Source organism: Somniosus microcephalus, chromosome 5 (assembly GCF_052327205.1).
Source record: "Somniosus microcephalus isolate GS21.2 chromosome 5, FLI_Smic_1.0, whole genome shotgun sequence".
Classification (NCBI taxonomy): Eukaryota; Metazoa; Chordata; class Chondrichthyes; order Squaliformes; family Somniosidae; genus Somniosus; species Somniosus microcephalus.
The window spans coordinates 119,023,937-119,043,030 of NC_140991.1; the positions used below are offsets into that span (position 1 = coordinate 119,023,937).

At 45.1% G+C, this 19,094-nt stretch overlaps 1 protein-coding gene across 6 annotated transcripts in view; it reads right to left on the bottom strand.

Moving 5' to 3' along the window:
- The window catches only part of ddc (dopa decarboxylase), a 237,719-nt gene that overhangs the window by 70,357 nt on the left and 148,268 nt on the right, over nucleotides 1-19,094 (bottom strand). For all 6 annotated transcript variants that reach the window (XM_085988121.1, XM_085988120.1, XM_085988119.1 and 3 more), the window contains one exon: nucleotides 18,081-18,175. In XM_085988121.1, the coding sequence (XP_085844247.1) occupies nucleotides 18,081-18,175 (95 nt within the window). The remainder of the gene's footprint in view (nucleotides 1-18,080; nucleotides 18,176-19,094) is intronic.

Here is a 19,094-nt window from a genome sequence, read left to right on the forward strand (position 1 = left end):
AAGCTCATATCTCCTTATCCGCGCACTGAACCACCACCGTGTTTTCTTTTCCAAACCTCCTGGGGTCCCAGCCCAAATCTTTGGGCTTTTTTTCTCCCTTCCCCCAACATTTTCCCCCCTGATTAAATTCATCCTGGGAACATTGTCCTCTGAGGGGCCCAGCACTCCAGGCCCCTCAGCCTTAAACTACTGTTTAAGGACCAAAAATGCCCTAAAACCTGAAAAAATACACCACCAACTTTTTACAAACTCACTCCAACTCCCTGCAGTAATCAAGCACCCAGCAGCACTTGCTCACTCCTAGCCGCTCCCATCTAGAGAGTGCTACCCACTGAGCCACAGCTGACACTTTAGCGTTAGTGAGGGGAAAATCAGCTAGGATCCTTCCTCTTGATTGCTATCTAGTGAACCTTGCTGGAAAATTTCCAAGTGTGAACACTGGGTGAGTACAAGGTTGAAGCAGCTTGCTGATAAGGATCACATATGAATAATGTCTGCTTGAGCAAGGAACTAGAGGATGACTGGCATGCGTGAAATATACAAACTTAACAAGGAGTGAACACCATCAGGAGAGAAGGGAGGGAAGGAAAAAAATAATAAAAAGCTAGCAATTATGTGCACTAGAGTTCCGCTGATAATGAATGAGCAGAAATCTAGCCTACCTATGTTCCTTTTCAACAGCAGAGTGTATTGTTTATTGAGTACAGTAGTGTTTTCAGTGTAAGGATATAGGGGGGAGAAATTCGGTTATGCCCCGTTTGGGGCGGAATTATCGGCCGGGCGCAATGTTTAGCGCCTGGCGCTAATTATCGCCTCCGACTGCAAACTTGGCTTCTGTCACCCCTGGAGGTGATTGGAGCGCTAAATCAGGCACTACGCACCTCTCAAGGTGCTAACGCCGAGGAGCGAGGCGTTAACTCAGAGTGCTGGCGAAGCTCATGTGCTGTCAGTCAGCAATGGAACACAGACACACTGGCGCTGGCCAGTTCTTAAAGGGGAGGGTCGATCTTGCTCTCCATCCACACCCTGCTCATTGCAGCCTTGAATCTCAGCCTGGAGAGACCTGTACATCAATTCTGCTGGAAAGAACAATGGAGAGGCCCCGGGAAAGAGCTCAGAGTGCAGCCCCCATAGTCTCTTCTAAATCGATGCAAGGAAGGACAAGTCAAAATGAACCTGCAAAGTGCAGCTCATTACCCAAAACTCCTTCACACAGCATTGAATCTCTCCAGAAGTCCCTCTCTCTCTCAGAATGCGTGATGCAAAAATGTCGGTGACAAAAAAAGTCAGGAAGCGGTCGCCTTTAAATAGCGCTCCCCCAGTCCCTTCCCGACTGCAAAATGTTCCCCTCAACCTGTCGTTGCTAGCGGCAGGCGGAAAGGCAGGGGGCGCCACTCGATATCCGGTCCGGGTTGCTACTGGGGCATTGCATGCTCGACTAACGTCACGATCTGTGGGCGCAGGAGATCATGGTGGTAGTGTTTAGCACTGCTGCAAAATGTCTGGTCAATTTCGCGAGCAGCGCAAACATCACCGCACCCGGGTGCTAGTTGCTTTGCAACCGAATTTTCCCCCCATATTGTTTGCTTTGACTTAAGTTCAATCAGTTCAAATTGCTTTGTACTGTGGCTTTATTAACAATCAATCAATCAATCAGAAAATACAATGGCCTGCTAACAAAATTAGTTTTAGGTACATTTCCTTTATAAGATTCTTATTACTAATTTTTGGTAATTTACAAAGAAAAATGTCCTCAGTTTATTACCATGCAAAGAAATTTAAATTGTATGTTGATATGCAAGGGTAGATTTTTAAATTAATGGGCAGAAAAACCCATGAGCACACTGACATCTGCGCCTGACCTCAATGTGCCCTCTTGCTACACAACGCTCCACAACATAAATTGCACGCTATAATGTATATATTAGAACCACAAGGGATGTGAAGTCTTTGGTGCTGGAAATCCATTGAATAGTTGCTACGTTGACAGATGCAAGATGTACTGCTGATTCATTTCCTCAGTAACTAAAAGCCATAGGAAGTTCTAACAAATTTAATCTACCTATTGATATATTCTTTTTCATCATTTCCTTACTGTCTGATTATTGTTTGCACTCCTGTCTGTTTTGTAATATGGAATATTGCTTATCTGTTGATTCAAAGCCAGTGAATGATTTAATCCTTATCAGTTGTTACTCCTAGTAGATTTAACCATTAAGCGCAAGTCACACTCCATACTTATTAAAAGGAAATACATGCAATATGGACAATAAAGTGTAATATAAGAATGGCGCATTAAAACTTGTTATTTTCTTGACTAAAAGGTTGGTTTCCCTTCATAGTCATGGCTATTTTAAAATCACCTGCAATTACATCAATGTTACGTCATACGGAGAGAATTATAGTTTGGAAATTACTGTCTTGCGCACCAAATAAGGAATGGATGGTGCCAAGACTTTGATTTGGGAGCACTGTGAAGCAGATGGCTAAAAGCAATTTTTTTTCTGTTGCCGGGAATTTCCTTGGAGCCTCTCCCATTCGGCCACCGTAACCTAAGAGCATAAGATGTAGGAGCAGGAGTAGGCCATACAGCCTCTTGATCCTGCTCTGCCATTCAATAAGATCATGGCTGATCTTCAATCTTAACTCCACTTTCCTGCCCTATTCCCATATTTTTTGATTCCCTTAGTGTCCGAAAATCTATCAATCTCTGTCTTAAATATACTCAACGACTGAGCATCTACAGCCCTCTGGGGTAGAGAATTCCAAATATTCACAATCCTCTGAGTGAAGAAATTTCTCCTCATCTCAGTCCTAAATGGCTGACCCCTTATCTTGAGACTGACCCCTGGTTCTAGACTCTTCAGCCAGGGGAAACAACCTCTCAGCACCTACACTGTCAAGCCTTCTAAGAATTTTTTACATTTCAATGAGATCACCTCTCATCCTTCTAAACTCCAGAGAATATAGGCCAATTCTACTCAATCTCTCCTCATAAGACAGCCCTCTCATCCCAGGAATCAATCTAGTGAACCTATGTTGCACCCCCTCTAAGGCAAGTATATCCTTTCTCATGTAAGGAGACCAAAACTGTACACAGTACTCCAGGTGTGGTCTCACCAAAGCCGTTTATAATTGCAGCAAGACTTCCTTACTCTTATACTGCAACCCCCTTGCAATAAAGGCCAATGTACCATTTGCCTTCCTGTTTGTTGTACCTGCATATTAACTTTCTATGATTTCTGTTCAAGGACACCCAAATCCCTCTGCATATCAATATTTACTAGTCTCTCACCCTTTAAAAATATTTTGCTTGTCTATTCTTCCTACTAAAGTGGATATCTTCACATTTCCCCACATTATACTCCATTTGCCACTTTCTTGCCCACTCACTTAACCTGTCTATATCCCTTTGCAACCTCTTTGCGTCCTCCTCACAGTTAACTGTCCCACCTGGCTTTGTACCATCAGCAAACTTGGATACATTACACTTGTTCCCCTCATCTAAGTTGTTGATATAGATTGTAAATAGCTGAGGCCCAAGCACTGATCCTTGCGGCACCCCACTAGTTACAACCTGCAAACCCGAAAATGACCTGTATATTCCTACTCTCTGTTTTCTGCCCGTTAACCAATCCTTAATCCAAGCTAATATATTACCCCCAATCCCATGAGCCCTAATCTTGTGTAACAAACTCTTGTGTGGCACCTTATCAAATGCCTTTTGAAATTATCCACTGGCTCCCCCTTATCTACCCTGCTAGTTACACCCTCAAAAAACTCTAATAGATTTGTCAAACATGATTTCTCTTTCATAAAATCGTGTTGACTCTGCCTAATCATAGTATGATTTCCTAAGTGCCTGTTACCACATCCCTAATAATAGATTCTAACATTTTCCCAATGACTGATGTCAGGCTAACTGGACTATAGTTCCCTGTTTTCTCTCTCCCTCCTTTCTTGAATAGCGGGGTTACATTTGCTACCTTCCAATCCACAGGGATTGTTCTAGAATCTAGGGAATTCTGGAAGATCAAAACCAATGCATCCACTATCTCTGCAGCCACCTCTTTTAAAACCTTAGGTTGTAGGCCAACAGATCCAGGGGAATTTAGTACCATTAATTTCCCCAGTACTATTTTTTTTACTAATATTAATTACTTTAAGTTCCCCACTCTTATTAGACACTTGATTCCCCACTATTTCCAATATGTTTTTTGTGCTTCTACTATGAAGATGGATACAAAATATTTGTTTACCATCTCTGCCATTTCCTTATTCCCCATTATTTCTCCTGTCTCCAAGCGACCCACATTTATTTTTGTTAATCTCTTCCTTTTTACGTAAAAACTCTTACAATCTGTTTATGTATTTCTGCTAGTTTACTCTCATTCTATTTTCTCCCTCTTTATCAATTTCTTGGTCATCCTTTGCTGATTTCTAAAACCCTCCCAAGCCTCATGCTTACTACCCTCCTTGGCAACACTGTAAGCCTCTTCTTTTAATTTAATAATATCCTTAACTTCTCCAGTTAGCCACTATTGGGCCACATTTCCTGTGGATTTTTTTATTCCTCAAAGGAATGTATGTTTGTTGAGAATTATGAATTATTTCTTTAAATTTTTTTATTCATTCATGGGATGTGTGCATCACTGGCAAGGCCAGCATTTATTGCCCATCCCTAATTGCCCTTAAGAAGGTGGTGGTGAGGTGCCTTCTTGAACCGCTGCCATCCGTGTGGTGAAGGTGCTCCCACAGTGACTCTGTCATAGCGATTTGGTACATTTCAGAGGGCAGTTAAGAATCAACCACATTGCCGTGGGTCTGGAGTCACATGTAGGCCAGACCAGGTAAGGATGGCAGATTTTCTTCCCTAAAAGACATCAGTGAACCAGATGGGTTTTTACAACAATCCTGGAGTTTTCATGGTCACCATTACTGATACTAGCTTTTATATTCCAGATTTATTTAATTGACTGAATTTAAATTCCCCAACTGCCGTGGTGGGATTTGAACTCATGTCTCCAGATTATTAGTCCAGACCTCTGGATTACTAGTCCAGTAACATAACCACTGTGTTGCTTTTCTATCATCATATTTTTTCATCTAAGTTCCCAATCTACCTTGGCCAACTCGCCCCTCATACCTACATAATTGGCTTTGTTTAAATTTAATTTAATTTAACCACATCACTCCCAAACTCAATAACAAATTCTATCATATTATGATCAATCTTCCCCAGAGGATACTTTACTGTAAGATTACTAATTAGCTTGTCTCATTACACAATACTAGATCTAAAATAACCTGTTCCCTAGTTGGTTCCTCGACATATTGTTCTAGAAAACTGTTTTGAATGAACTCGTCTTCCAAACTACTTTTGCCAATTTGGTTTGCCCAGTTGATATGAAGATTAAAGTCCTCCATGATATTGTATTGCCCTTGTAACACGCTCCCCTAATTTGCTGATTTATACTCTATCCAACATTGTAACTACTGTTAGGGTGCCTATAAGCTACTCCCATCAGTGTTTTCTGTCCTTTGCTGTTGCTGAGCTGCACCCATATTGATTCTACATCCTGATTTTCTGGGCTAAGATCCTTTCTTACTCCTGTCTTTATCTTTTATTATCAGGGCTACCTCCCTTTCTTTTTCATTTTGCTTATCTTTTCTAAAAGTCAAGTGATCATATTTAGTTCCCAACCTTAGTCACCCTGCAACCAGTTCTCAGTAATGGCAACTACATCAAACCCATTTATCTCTATTCATGTCAATTCTGTTGTGTCCATGTATAATAAGACACAGACTGCAGGAGAATGGTACAACAGGTGTTTACTAAATGTGGCTCACACTGGAACTGATCTGTACAGATTACTACTCAGTGCTATATACAGGTGTGGTCACTGCCGGTACTGCAGTATACATGAGCTGTAAAAGATAGTTCCCCCCTTAAAGGTATATACATTACAATTCCTCCCCTTTTAGATTAACAGTACCATAACACTCATTTAACAATTAAATATCAAACTAATTACAATTAACACTTTCAACATGCAACATTAGCTGAAAATAGTCTATTTATATATTCAGTCTTTGGGGAGGCTTCCTGATCCTTTCTGGATAGCGCCTTTCCCGAGTGTCTTGCTCTTGGTGCGGAGGCGATTCTGGCCCCCTGTCGTCGGTTGGTTCATCAGCTTCCGATGCAACTGTTTCTGGGGTAGATGCGACCTGTATGTCGGGTTCATCACCAGGTACGTATGGGCGAGGCATGGGGTTGACTTGTTCCTGTGACTCTAGGATCTGGTCAGCATGGCGTCTCACGATGCTCTCCCCAACGTCCACTGTGTACATTAGTGGGCCCTGCCGTGTGCATATCGTTCCTGGCTGCCATTTTTCTGTTCGGTAGTCGCGGGCCAAGACTGGTTGCCCTACATTGAAGCTCCTTGTCGGCTTCTCATGGATGTGCTGGAATTGCTTACTCTCAACATCTCTTCGTACGTTTGGTCTGAGCAAATCCAGGCGAGATCTTAACCTTCGGTTAAAGAACATCATGGCTGGGGCCTGGTTGGTGACTGCATGTGTCGCATTCCGGTAGGCGAACAGGAAATTGTCCACCTTGTGCTGCAGCGGAATGTTGTCATTGTACATAGCATTTATTGCCTTCTTAAAGGTTTGTACGAACCTCTCAGCCAATCCATTTGTGGCTGGATGATACGGGGTGGATGTGTAATGCCTTACCCCATTCTTTTTCAAGAACCTCCGGAACTCTTCCGACAATGGACCACAGTTTGTGTCCGAGCAAATCTGTTCTGGCAAGCCATTCCTGGCAAAAATGGTCCGTAGGACTGCAATAGTTTTCTCCGTGGTGGTGGAGGACATTTTGATGACCTCAGGCCATTTTGAGTGTGCATCCACGGCTATTAAAAACATTGAGTCCATGAATGGACCAGCAAAATCAATATGCACCCGTTGCCATGGAGATGAGGGCCACTCCCATGGGTGTAGAGGGGCCTGTGGTGGTGCATTTTGGACTTTCTGGCATCCTGAGCAGCTCTTGGTCAGGTCCTCGATTTGTTTATCAATTCCCGGCCACCACACATAAGCCCTGGCTAGGCTTTTCATTTTTACCCCTCCCAGATGACCCTCATGAAGCTCATTGAGCACTCTATCCCTTAACTTGGGTGGAATTACCACTCGGGATCCACACATCAAGGTCCCCCGGCACACTGACAGCTGTTCTCTCCTTGTCGAGAATGCTGGCAACAGTGACTCGCCATGTGCTGGCCATCCCTTCACCGTCAAATCATATACCCGAGACAGTGTCGGGTCATTTCGGGTTTCCTTTTCGATACAAGCGTTAGTTACCGGTAGGTATTCAACTATAGTCGAATGGAATATTTCGACAGGATCCACTGCTGGTGCTTCCTCCGCAGTAGGCAGTGGCAGGCGTGATAGCCCATCAGCATTTCCATGCTGTTTCGTGCCCTTATATTCAATCTCATAGTGGTGCGCCCCTAGAAAAAGGGACCATCTTTGTAGTCGTTGTGCAGTCATCACCGGAACGCCCTTCTTCGGATTAAAAATGGAGACAAGAGGCTGGTGATCAGTCAGCAAGGTAAATTTCTGCCCGTGCAGATAGTGATTGAACTTTTTCACTCCCCACACTAGGCTGAGGGCCTCCCTGTCAATCTGGGCGTAGTTACGCTCGGCTGAGGTTAGTGATCGTGACGCAAAGGCTATTGGCCTCTCTGAGCCGTCCGAGAATTTGTGCGACAGCACCGCTCCAATGCCGTAGGGTGACGCATCACATGCCAACCAAATTGGTAATGCTGGGTTGTAATGGGTCAATACCTCTTTCGATGTGATTAGTGTTTTGCTCTTCTGGAAAGATCATCTACATTCGCCACTCCACTTCCATGGCACCCCAGTTTGCAGTAGGGTGTTCAGTGGGTGTAGTATTGTAGACAAATTTGGCAAGAACTTATGGTAGTAGTTTACCAGCCCGAGGAACGACCTCAGTTGTGACACATTTTCCGGTGCTGGAGCCTTGACTACTGCCTCAATCTTCTCTGGGGACTTATGTAACCCCTCTTTATCGATAACGTGGCCACAATACGAGATCTGTTTTCTAAAAAACTCGCATTTGGGGCGGTTAGCTCGGAGCCCATATTCCTGCAATCTGGTGAGCACTTGCTCCAGGTTGGCAAGGTGATCACTGTCATTTTCGCCCGTGACCAGGATGTCGTCCAAATAACACTGGGTCCCTGGGATCCCTTGCAGGACTTGTTCCATTGCCCTCTGCCAAATAGCCAGAGCTGATGCTTCCCTGAATACCAGCCGGTTGTATTGGTAGAGACCTTTATGGGTGTTGATTGTGAGGTATTTTTTTGATGCTTCTTCTACCTCCATTTGCAGATACGCCTGGGCCAGATCAATCTTAGTGAAGCGTTTCCCTCCAGATAGCGAGGCGAAAATATCTTCAATCCGCGGAAGTGGATATTGTACGGTGTGAAGGACTGGGTTCACTGTTACCTTAAAGTCCCCACAGATACGAACCTTCCTTGGTTCCCCAGGCGTGCTGCTCAACGACTTTTTCATCACAGGGACGATGGGTGTAGCCCACTCGCTCCAGTCTACCTTGGACAGTACACCTGAATGTTCCAGACTCTGCAGCTCTGCTTCGACGGCTGGGCGGATCGCATAAAAAATGCCTTAAAAAATTTTGGGCTTGCGTTTTCTTCAATTTTAATCGTTGCTGTCATGCCTTTTAGTGTTCCGAGTTCTTGCTGAAACACTTCTTTCGCGTCAGTTAGGATCTTTGACAGTCGCCCAGGTGTGACGTCGTCATCCTTTTTGTCAGCCACAGTCAGTGCCTATATGGAATGCCAATCCAGTTGTATTTTCTGGATCCATTCACATCCCAGTAATGGTGGTCCTCCATCTTGCAATACATACAGGTCTAGTTTTGGTGTTTCCTTACCATTATATATAACGGTCACCCTTATTTTTCCTTTGGGGTAGACTTTTCGCCCCGTGTACGTCTTCAAAATAATTTTTGTGTCTCTCAAGGGTATGTGTGAGAATAACCGCTCGTAGTCCCGTCAGTTTATGACTGTTAGGGCTGATCCTGTGTCCGATTCCATCTTTACCTGGACTCCTGCTATCTTGAGAGTGACCCAAATGGTTCGGTGATCCTCCATTGTGATCACATTATGTAGTTTCAGACAACTCCGTTCCCTGCTTTCAGAGTCATTATCACTCTTTTGTTCATCTGAACTATTCTCCGTCATCTTATGTACCTTCTTGTACTTTCCTTTGGTAGGTTTCTTATTGCTGGTTTTCTTTCCCGACCTGCAGACTCGTGCTATGTGTCCTACTTTTCCACACTGTCTGCACACTTTGTCTTTGAACCAGCAATCATTCTGGTCGTGTGTTGTTCTGCCGCAGCGATAGCACTTCTCTGTTCCATATGACATTTCGTTTGTGCCATATTCTTGCGGTCTCTGTTGTATCTCTGCAGCGCCCCGTGTTGCTGCTTCATATGATACCACAATGCTGAAACCCTTTTCCAGCGTAAGGTCCTTTTCAGATAAAAGCCGTTTCTGGGTTCCTTCACATTGAAGCCCAGACACAAACTTGTCCCTTAAGGTATCTGCCAGTCCCGCTCCAAACTGGCAGTGTTTCGATAGTTTGCGCAGTTCTGTTAAATAATCAGTATTGTTTTCATCCTTATGCTGGTTCCGTTTGTGAAACTTGAATCTTTCTGCTATTAGCAGTGGTGTGGGGTTTAAATGTTCCCGTAGTATCGTTACTATGTCTTCAAAACTCTTTTCCATTGGCTTCGTTGGGGTTACTAGATTTCGTAATAAACCATACATCATTGCACCCATTAAATTTAACAATACCGACGCTTTCTTGTCATCTGACACCTCATTTGCCTTGCAGTATACCTCTATTCGTTCGACATATGTAGTCCAATCTTCGACTTCATTGTCAAATGCGGTGACACTGCCACTCTTTGGCATTTTGGGTGTGGCTTAAAATGGCGTCTCCCAATAACTTAAAATGGCGTCTCCCGCGCTTTCCTTCCTCCCCCGCTGCTGCCAACGTCGCTCCCGGCGGTTCTTGTGGCAATGGCAGCACCCTGTAGGTTTCGCGCGCTTCTCCTGCGCTGCTGCCAACGCTGCTCTCGGTGGTCCTCGTGGCAATGGCGGCGCCTCGCAGGTTTCTGCGCGTCTCTCTCTCCCTCTCGCCGACGCTGCTCGGCCTCTGAACACCGGCTGCGCCCTGTGCGCTCTGCCCTCTCTCTCCCCTGTCGACACTGCTCGGCCCTTTGCTGTGCCGCTCGGTCGGGCTCTAGCCCGCCGCTGTCCGGGAAGGGTCTGCGCACTACCTGTTGCCAGCCCATTTTGCTGGACCACCTCGACTGGAAAACCAAGCCTGGCTCTCGACAGCCTCCCCCGCAATTCTCGAGTCTCTGCTGGATGACTGGGCGGTTGCCCGTGGTCGACGCCCGAGTCTCTGGCCTTGACCTCCAATCCACTGATCTCCAGGAACGAATCCCCGGGAGGTGATGCAGAGTTGCAGGTAGGTTCGAACTTGCCTTGTCGCCAATGTTGTGTCCGTGTATAATAAGACACAGACTGCAGGAGAACGGTACAACAGGTGTTTACTAAACGTGGCTCACACTGGAACTGATCTGTACAGATTACTACTCCGTGCTATATACAGGTGTGGTCACTGCCGGTACTGCAGTATACATGAGCTGTAAAAGATAGTTCCCCCCTTAAAGGTATATACATTACAAATTCATCTATCTTGTTATGAATGCTTTGTGCATTCAGATATAGCACTTTTAATTTTAACTTTTTATTATTTTTCCCTAATGTGATCTTAGTCACTAATGTCCTATTACCTTTGTTAAATTTTCTGTCCCTTCCTGACATTGTTTGCTTGATTTTATCCAAATTGCTACACTGCTCTGCAGCCTTGCCTTTTCTCTTTAGACTTATAAATTTACCCGTAGCTGACCTCCTCCCCGCCCCCCGCATTAGTTTAAAGCCCTATCTACCACACTAGTTATTCGATTCGCCAGAACACTGGTAAATTTAGCTGAAGTTCAGTGGAAGTTGTGTTTCCATGTGGGAGAAGCCCTGAGGAATATTCAGCACATCTGTATTAGTTTGTATACTTCAATTCTCAAACAATGAAACAGACAATCAGAGTGTGGCTACAATATAGCTTATAGGAGCATACTGCGGGCCTTAACTAGCATTTACATCCCTTTAAATGTGCATTCAAGAGCAGCACTTTTTTACCTGCAATTTTGTAGTTCAAATAGTTGATAATGACGCTCTGGAGGCACTGGTTATCGGAGTGTGAGAAATTATATCTGGAACCATGTTCATCAAGTATTGAAAAAAATAGCTGAATTGGTGAATGTAACATCTAGAACCCCCAGGATATGGAGGGATGTAAGGAAGAAGAGGAAAGGTTGAATAAATTAACCCACCTTGGTGCCAAGGATTTTTGGCTATGCCCTGCAACTATCACATACTAATATAACTGCAAGTTAACTCTGAATAACCTCTTAGTTCTTGTCTGCAGAACAGTATCATGACATTAACCATTGGACTGGTGGCAGAAACACAAGCTACTGAAGGAATTCTTTGAATGGCAAGAGTAAAGTTGGTGAATGAGTGTACTCACAGACATACTTGCTATGTGACACAAACAATGCAGCTCCCTGACATTGTTACCCCTTTTCTCTCTCTCATGACTCTTCTGTGTGCAGGACAAAATAACTTTTTAATAAGCATGTCTACTGAGGCTTGAATCCCCATGCCCTAAAGCAAAGCCCATTAGGGATGCACTGGGGAAGAACAACAGGAACCTATTTGAGGAGGTCACCCTGTAGATCAATGAAAGGCATCAGGGATGCCAATAGTGGAGGCCACAGAGCAAATGATGGGTGCAATGTGCCCATGTCAGGTAATGTAGCACAGCTGCATTTCAGTGTCATACTAACCTAAATATTAAATCTATGTAATTGAGACTGTAGTGTGCTTTTATGACTACATATTGACATTTTGCCTTTCTTTATGGAAATTGAGGAACAGATGCAGCCTGGCCTAACACCAGCAGTGAAGGAAGGGGAGTTAGTGAATTAGTCTAGGGAGCACAGGGAGAGTGACAAAGCATAGGTGAGGAAGAGCAAATGGTTTTTGTTAGATCCGTGGTTCAGTGGATAAATAATTACACAGATGCTGTACATAAACAAATAACAGGTCTTTACTGGAGGAGGGTAATCTCTAGACTGGGGTACAGAGGCATGCGCACAGCTTATATACCGGTGTGGTCACTGCCGGTACTACAGTATACAGGAGCTGTAAAAAGTAGTTCTGACTTAAAGCACATACACTACAATTCCTCCCTTTTTAGATTAATAATACCCCCTTAATATTCAAATAACAATTACATTTTTACATGTACATTCAACAACAATAGTCCATTTATAGATTCAGTCTTTGGGGCGGCTTCCTGACCCTTTCGGGATAGCGCCTTTCCGGAGGTTCTTGTTCTTGGTGCAGAGGCGATTCTGACCCCCTTTCATCGGGTAGTTCATCGGGTTCCACTGCTACTGGATCTGAAGTAGATACTACCGGTATGTCGGGTTCATCCCCAGGTACTCGAGACATGGGGTTGACTCATTCCTGTGATGCTAAGATCTGATCGACGTGGCGTCTCACAATGTTCTCCCCGACATCCACTGTGTACATTAATGGCCCCTGCCTTGTACATATCGTTCCGGGTTGCCACTTCTCTGTTCGATAGTCCCGGGCCAAGACTGGTTGCCCTACATTGAAGCTCCTTGTCAGCTTCTCGTTGATGTGCTGGAATTGTTTGTCCTCAACATTTCTTCGCACATTTGGTCTGAGCAAGTCCAGACGAGATCTCAACCTTCGGTTAAAGAACATCATGGCCGGGGTCTGGTTGGTAACTGCATGTGTCGCGTTTCGGTAGGCTAATAAGAAATTGTCCATCTTATGCTGTAGTGGAATTTCCTCGTCGCACATGGCCTTTATCGCCTTAAAGGTTTGTACGAACCTCTCAGCCAATCCATTGGTGGCTGGATGATACGGGGCAGATGTGTAATGCCTTACCCCATTCCTTTTCATGAATTTTTGGAACTCGTCGGACACAAACTGTGGTCCATTCTCAGAGCAGACCTGCTCTGGCAACCTGTTTCTGGCAAATATGGTCCGTAGGACTGCAATCGTTTTCTCTGTAGTGGTTGAAGACATCTTTATCACCTCAGGCCACTTTGAGCATCCACTGCTATTAAGAACATTGAGTCCATGAATGGACCAGCGAAATCAATGTGCACCCGTTGCCATGGAGAGGAGGGCCACTCCCATGGGTGTAGAGGGGCATGTGGTGGTGCATTTTGGACCTTCTGGCATCCTAAGCAGCTCTTAGTTAGGTCTTCGATTTGTTGATCGATTCCCAGCCACCACACATAAGCCCTAGCTAGGCTTTCCATTTTCACTCCCCCCAGATGACCTTCATGTAGCACTCTCTCCCTTAACTTGGGTGGAATCACCACTCTGGATCCACACATCACTGTCCCCTGGCATACTGACAGCTGTTCTCTTCTGGATGAGAATGCTGGCAACAGTGAGTCGCCATGTGCTGGCCATCCCCTCACCGTCAATTCATATACCCGTGACAGCGTCGGATCATTGCGGGTCTCCTTCTCTATATCCGTATTTGTTACTGGCAATCGTTCAATTATCGACGAATAAAATATCTCGATAGGGTCCACAGCTGGTGCTTCCTCCACAGTAGGCAGTGGCAGGCGCGATAGCCCATCAGCGTTCCCATGCTGCCTCGTGCCTTTATATTCGATTTCATATTGATTCGCCCCTAGAAACAGGGACCATCTTTGTAACCGCTGTGCAGTCATTACTGGCACGCCCTTCTTAGGATTAAAGATGGAGACAAGTGGTTGATGGTCAGTCAGCAAGGTGAACTTCTGTCCATGCAGATAGTGGTTGAATGTTTTTACTCCCCATACTAGGCTGAGGGCCTCCCTGTCAATCTGGACGTAGTTGCGCTCGGCTGAGGTTAGTGACCGAGATGCAAAGGCTACTGGCCTCTCCAACCCGTCTGGGAATTTGTGTGACAGCAGCGCTCCAATGCCATAGGGTGATGCATCACATGCCAAACGAATTGGTAGTGCTGGGTTGAAATGGGTCAACACCTCTTTTGATGTGATCAATTCTTTACACTTCTGGAAAACTCGTCTACGTTCGTCATCCCACTTCCATGGTACCCCTGTTTGCAGTAGGGTGTTCAGTGGGTGTAATACCGTAGACAAATTTGGTAAGAACTTGTGGTAATAGTTTACCAGCCCGAGGAACGACCTCAGTTGTGACACATTTTCCGGTGCTGGAGCCTTGACTACTGCCTCTATCTTGTCAGGGGACTTATGTAACACCTCTTCATCGATGACGTGGCCGCAATACGAGATCTGTTTCTGGAAAAACTTGCACTTGTGGCGATTAGCTCGTAGCCCATATTCCTTTAATCTGGCGAGCACCTTCTCCAAGTTAGCGAGGTGATCATCGTCATTTTCGCCCGTGACCAAGATGTCGTCCAAATAACACTGGGTCCCTGGAATCCCTTGCAGGACCTGATCCATCACCCTTTGCCAGATAGCCGGAGCCGAGGCTACTCCAAACACCAGCCGGTTGTATTGATAGAGACCTTTATGGGTGTTGATCGTAAGGTAATGTTTCGAAGCTTCTTCTACCTCCATTTGCAAGAATGCCTGGGCTAGATCAATTTTGGTGAAGCGTTTACCACCAGATAGCGAGGCGAAAATATCCTCAATTCGTGGAAGTGGATATTGCACCGTGTGAAGGACTGGGTTCACTGTCAACTTAAAATCCCCACAGATGCAGACCTTCTTTGGTTCCCCAGGTGTATTACTCAACGACCTCTTCATTACAGGAACGATGGGTGTAGCCCACTCGCTCCAGTCCACTTTGGACAGTACTCCTGAACATTCCAACCCTTCCAGCTCTGCTTCAACCGCTGGTCTGATCGCATAAGGCACTGCTCTGGCCTTCAGAAACTTTGGGCTTGCATTATCCTCTATTTTAATTGTTGCTGTTATTCCTTTTAGTGTTCCTAGTCCCTCCTGGAACACTTCTTTTGCGTCAGTTAGCATTTTTGACAGTCGTCCAGGTGTGACATCGTCATCCTTTTTGGCCTCCACCTTCAGTGCCTGTATGGAATGCCAATCTAAATGTATCTTCCGGATCCATTCACGTCCTAGCAGTGGTGGTCCCACATTTGGCAATACATATATATCCATTTTAGGTATTTCCTGACCTTTATATGTCACTTTCACCCTTATTTTTCCTTTGGGGTAGACTTTTTGCCCCGTATACGTCTTCAAGACAATCTCTGTAGCTTTCAAGGGTATGTGTGAAAATAGCCGCTTGTAGTCTCTTTGATGTATGACTGTTAGAGCTGACCCTGTGTCCAATTCCATTTCCACTTAGACTCCGTCTATCTTGAGTGTAACCCAGATAGTCTGGTGATCCTCCATTTCGGTTACATTATGTAGTTTCAGACAACCCAGCTCCTTGCTTCTCCGCGGCTCAATGGCGTCTCCCGCGCTCTCCCTGCTTCTCCGCGGCTCAATGGTGTCTCCCCTTGCTTCGCCCCGTGGACCCTGATCAGCCCGTGATCCCTGGCTGTGCTCTGCGCGTTCTTCTCTTGATATTTGTCGATGCCGCTCAGTCTAGAACCCGGCTGTTTCTTACCCTCTCTCTCTCTGGTTTGCAGTATTTTTCCTCGACGCCGCTCGGTGATCAACCCCCGGCTGCGCCCTGCTCTCTTCACCCTCTTTCTTACCCCGTCGACGCTGCCCGGCTCTCTCTCTCTGCCGTCGGTCGGCTCCAGCCGCCGCTGCTCGGGAAGGGTCTGCTCGGGACCTGTCGTCGGTCTCTTACTGCTCGTTGTGGCTGGGGAACCAAGCCCGGCTCTCCACAGCCTCCCCAGCGAAGTTGGATCTCTGCCTGACTGCTGGGCAGTTGCTCGCGGTCGACGCCCGTGTTCCTGGACTCGACTTTTGTTTTTATGTTGCAGGTAGATTCGCATCAACACTCGTCGCCACTGTTAGATCCGTGGTTCAGTGGATAAATAATTACACGGATGCTGTACATAAACAAATAACAGGTCTTTACTGGAGGAGGGTAATCTCTAGACTGGGGTACAGAGGCATGCGCACAGCTTATATACCGGTGTGGTCACTGCCGGTACTACAGTATACAGGAGCTGTAAAAAGTAGTTCTGACTTAAAGCACATACACTACAGTTTTGACTGCCCAAGGCCAGGCACGTGGTTAGCAGAGATCAAGCAAGGAATCTGGCTTGCTGTAGCACCTGGTAATTCAGACCGGCTTGTAAACAGAGAATGTTATCTGAGCAAGATGGACTTTGTGAATCCCTTGTCTCCATGCAAAACACACTCCAAGGTCTTTGGAGTAATGTGGCAGAGTCCACTAGCATGATCTGTACAACCATGGAGGAAAGATTGTCAGCACTGAAGTCTGTCGTGGAGCATGCAGCAGTATCTGACATAAAAACAGAAAATGCTGGAAATACTCAGCAGGTCAGGCAGCATCTGTGGAGAGAGAAACAGAGTTAACATTTCAGGTCGATGACCTTTCGTCAGAATGGGAAAAAGTTGGTGCTTAAAAACCTGTTCCATCTCCAACTTTTTCCAGTTCTGACGAATGGTCATCTACCTGAAATGTTAATTGTTTCTCTCTCCACAGATGCTGCCTGACCTGCTGAGTATTTTCAGCATTTTATGTTTTTTTTCCAGATTTCCAGCATCCACAGTATTTTGCTTTAGTATCTGTGGCAGCTATGTAGCAGAAATTTGCCACTGCATTGAGGGAGAATCACTCATGAATGTTTAAACAGCTGCTCTAGAGCCATTGAAGGACAACCTGCAAAATGCCCTCTTAGCCACCCAGCATAACACTGAAATTCCCAATGGGTCTTGGGGGCGGAGCCTACACCCATCTCAAACAGGACCATCAGTGCAGGGACTTCCAATGACAGGAATTCTTGTATTCCTGTCTTTCACAAGCACCTAGCATAGATCCTTCAGTAGGGTCCAGGCTACATGGTGATAGTGGGCCCCACCTGGGGTTCCAGTCTGGTATTGTGGTCTGGATCATTAATAAAATATGAGTATTTTTTAAAAATTACAAAGGGGGTATGGGGAACCCCCCAGCCTGGTACATATCCGCCACAATTTGTGGGCTCTTCGGTGAGTGGTCATCTTAGATGTGTCCCTAGTGGATGGGCACCACTGACATGTAAATCAAGAGATCTTTCCCTGACCCCACAAAATTTAATCAAGTGCTATAGCTCTCTCTGAAAGATGCTGTCCATGAACTCAAAAATAGGCAACTCCTTAAGAACAGCTCAAATATGTATTTCTACCCTTATGTTTTAGTTTTTATTTCATTTTCTTTGGCCAGAGTCAGCTCAGGTGACAGCAATGGCTGCAAATAAGCAAAATAAATTGCTAGAATTATCCACACCACACATTCACACCTGTTAAAACAGCAGATATAGAAATGCCATATGAATCTATTAAGCATTTTTTGCTAATATCTCCAACATTAATATCTAGGTTATAATCAAATGATTTTGAACTGTATCTATTAACTGATTAGTCCTGTTAATAACAGCCTCATGTTACTTGGACACTTTTAGATCTATTCCTTTTCCACCTTGACTGATGGACAAATGCCCATTGTGTGCAAGTGGTTTGTGTTTATTATATTAATGTGCATCATCTTCATTTGTATGCATATTAAATTCTATCCACCTTAGCCCATCTATGAATCTCTCTCATAGTGATATAAGCAACATGAGTTTTGTCATCTGTAAATATAATAGTTCTAAAAAGACCCTCCTTCCTATCGTATATGAATAATGTGAACAGGAGGGAATCAGAATATTGCATCAAAGGTTGTCGCCCTTACCTCCACTCCATTTAAAAGAGGTCTGAATTCTGGACAGATAAAAGCACTTCCTGCATAGGCGGCATCAATGTGCATCCAGATATTTTCAGAATTACCTGAAATATTACACATGAAGTCAGTCAGTGGTGAAATAATATTTTACACTTTATATAGTGAAGTACAGACACAATGGCCGGAATCTTCCCAGTCCTGCGAGTGCGGGTTTGGAGGCGGGCCCGCTGTCAAAATAGCCCTGATTGACAGCGGGGCGGAAGTCCACTCTGAACCCGCCTCCGTGTACGTTTCTCAACTGTTGGATCTGCCTGTGTATCACAGACCCGACACCAAGCGGTGGGCCTGTTAATTAAGGTACTTAACAGGTAGTTTAAAGCTATTTAAGAGTATTAAAAGCAGGCACTTACAATTTTACCAACTTTTTGATGAGTTTGCCGTCCCTCCGGGAACACACCAGGTAAGTGGAAGCGGGTTCTCAATGACTCTCCATTGCTTTCAATAGGTGACAGCTGCAAAAGTGGTATAAAAGCTACCATTTCACAGCTGTTCACTTTCCAATGTCAGAAGCCTTCAGTGTTAGGAAGAGTCTTTTCAGCCTCATACATTTTGGAATTGTTTGAAGTGAACTCTATATTCACTGTAACCTTCTTTGAAGAAAATTTCTGACCAGTGACAGATTGCTTCTGTCAACTCAACTGGATCTGGCATATCAACAATCAAAATGGGCATGATTTATGCTCTCTCACCTTGGTCCTCCGAGTCTGATGCGGAACAGCCGCAGGAGCAGCAGAACCAGGCACACCAGCAGCAACAACAAGAGCGCCAACCTTCTCCTCAACCACTTCATGCTGCACAGGGCGGAGGGTATCAGCGCAGGGATGCACCGCGCCAGAGGCATTACCGGCGGGTCTATAGCACAGGGTCTATAGGCAGAGGATGAACTACCTGATATACCTATCAATTCGTCCAATAAAAAGCGACGAGTTAGGAACGTAACTAAAGGTTTTTATTGACTAAATA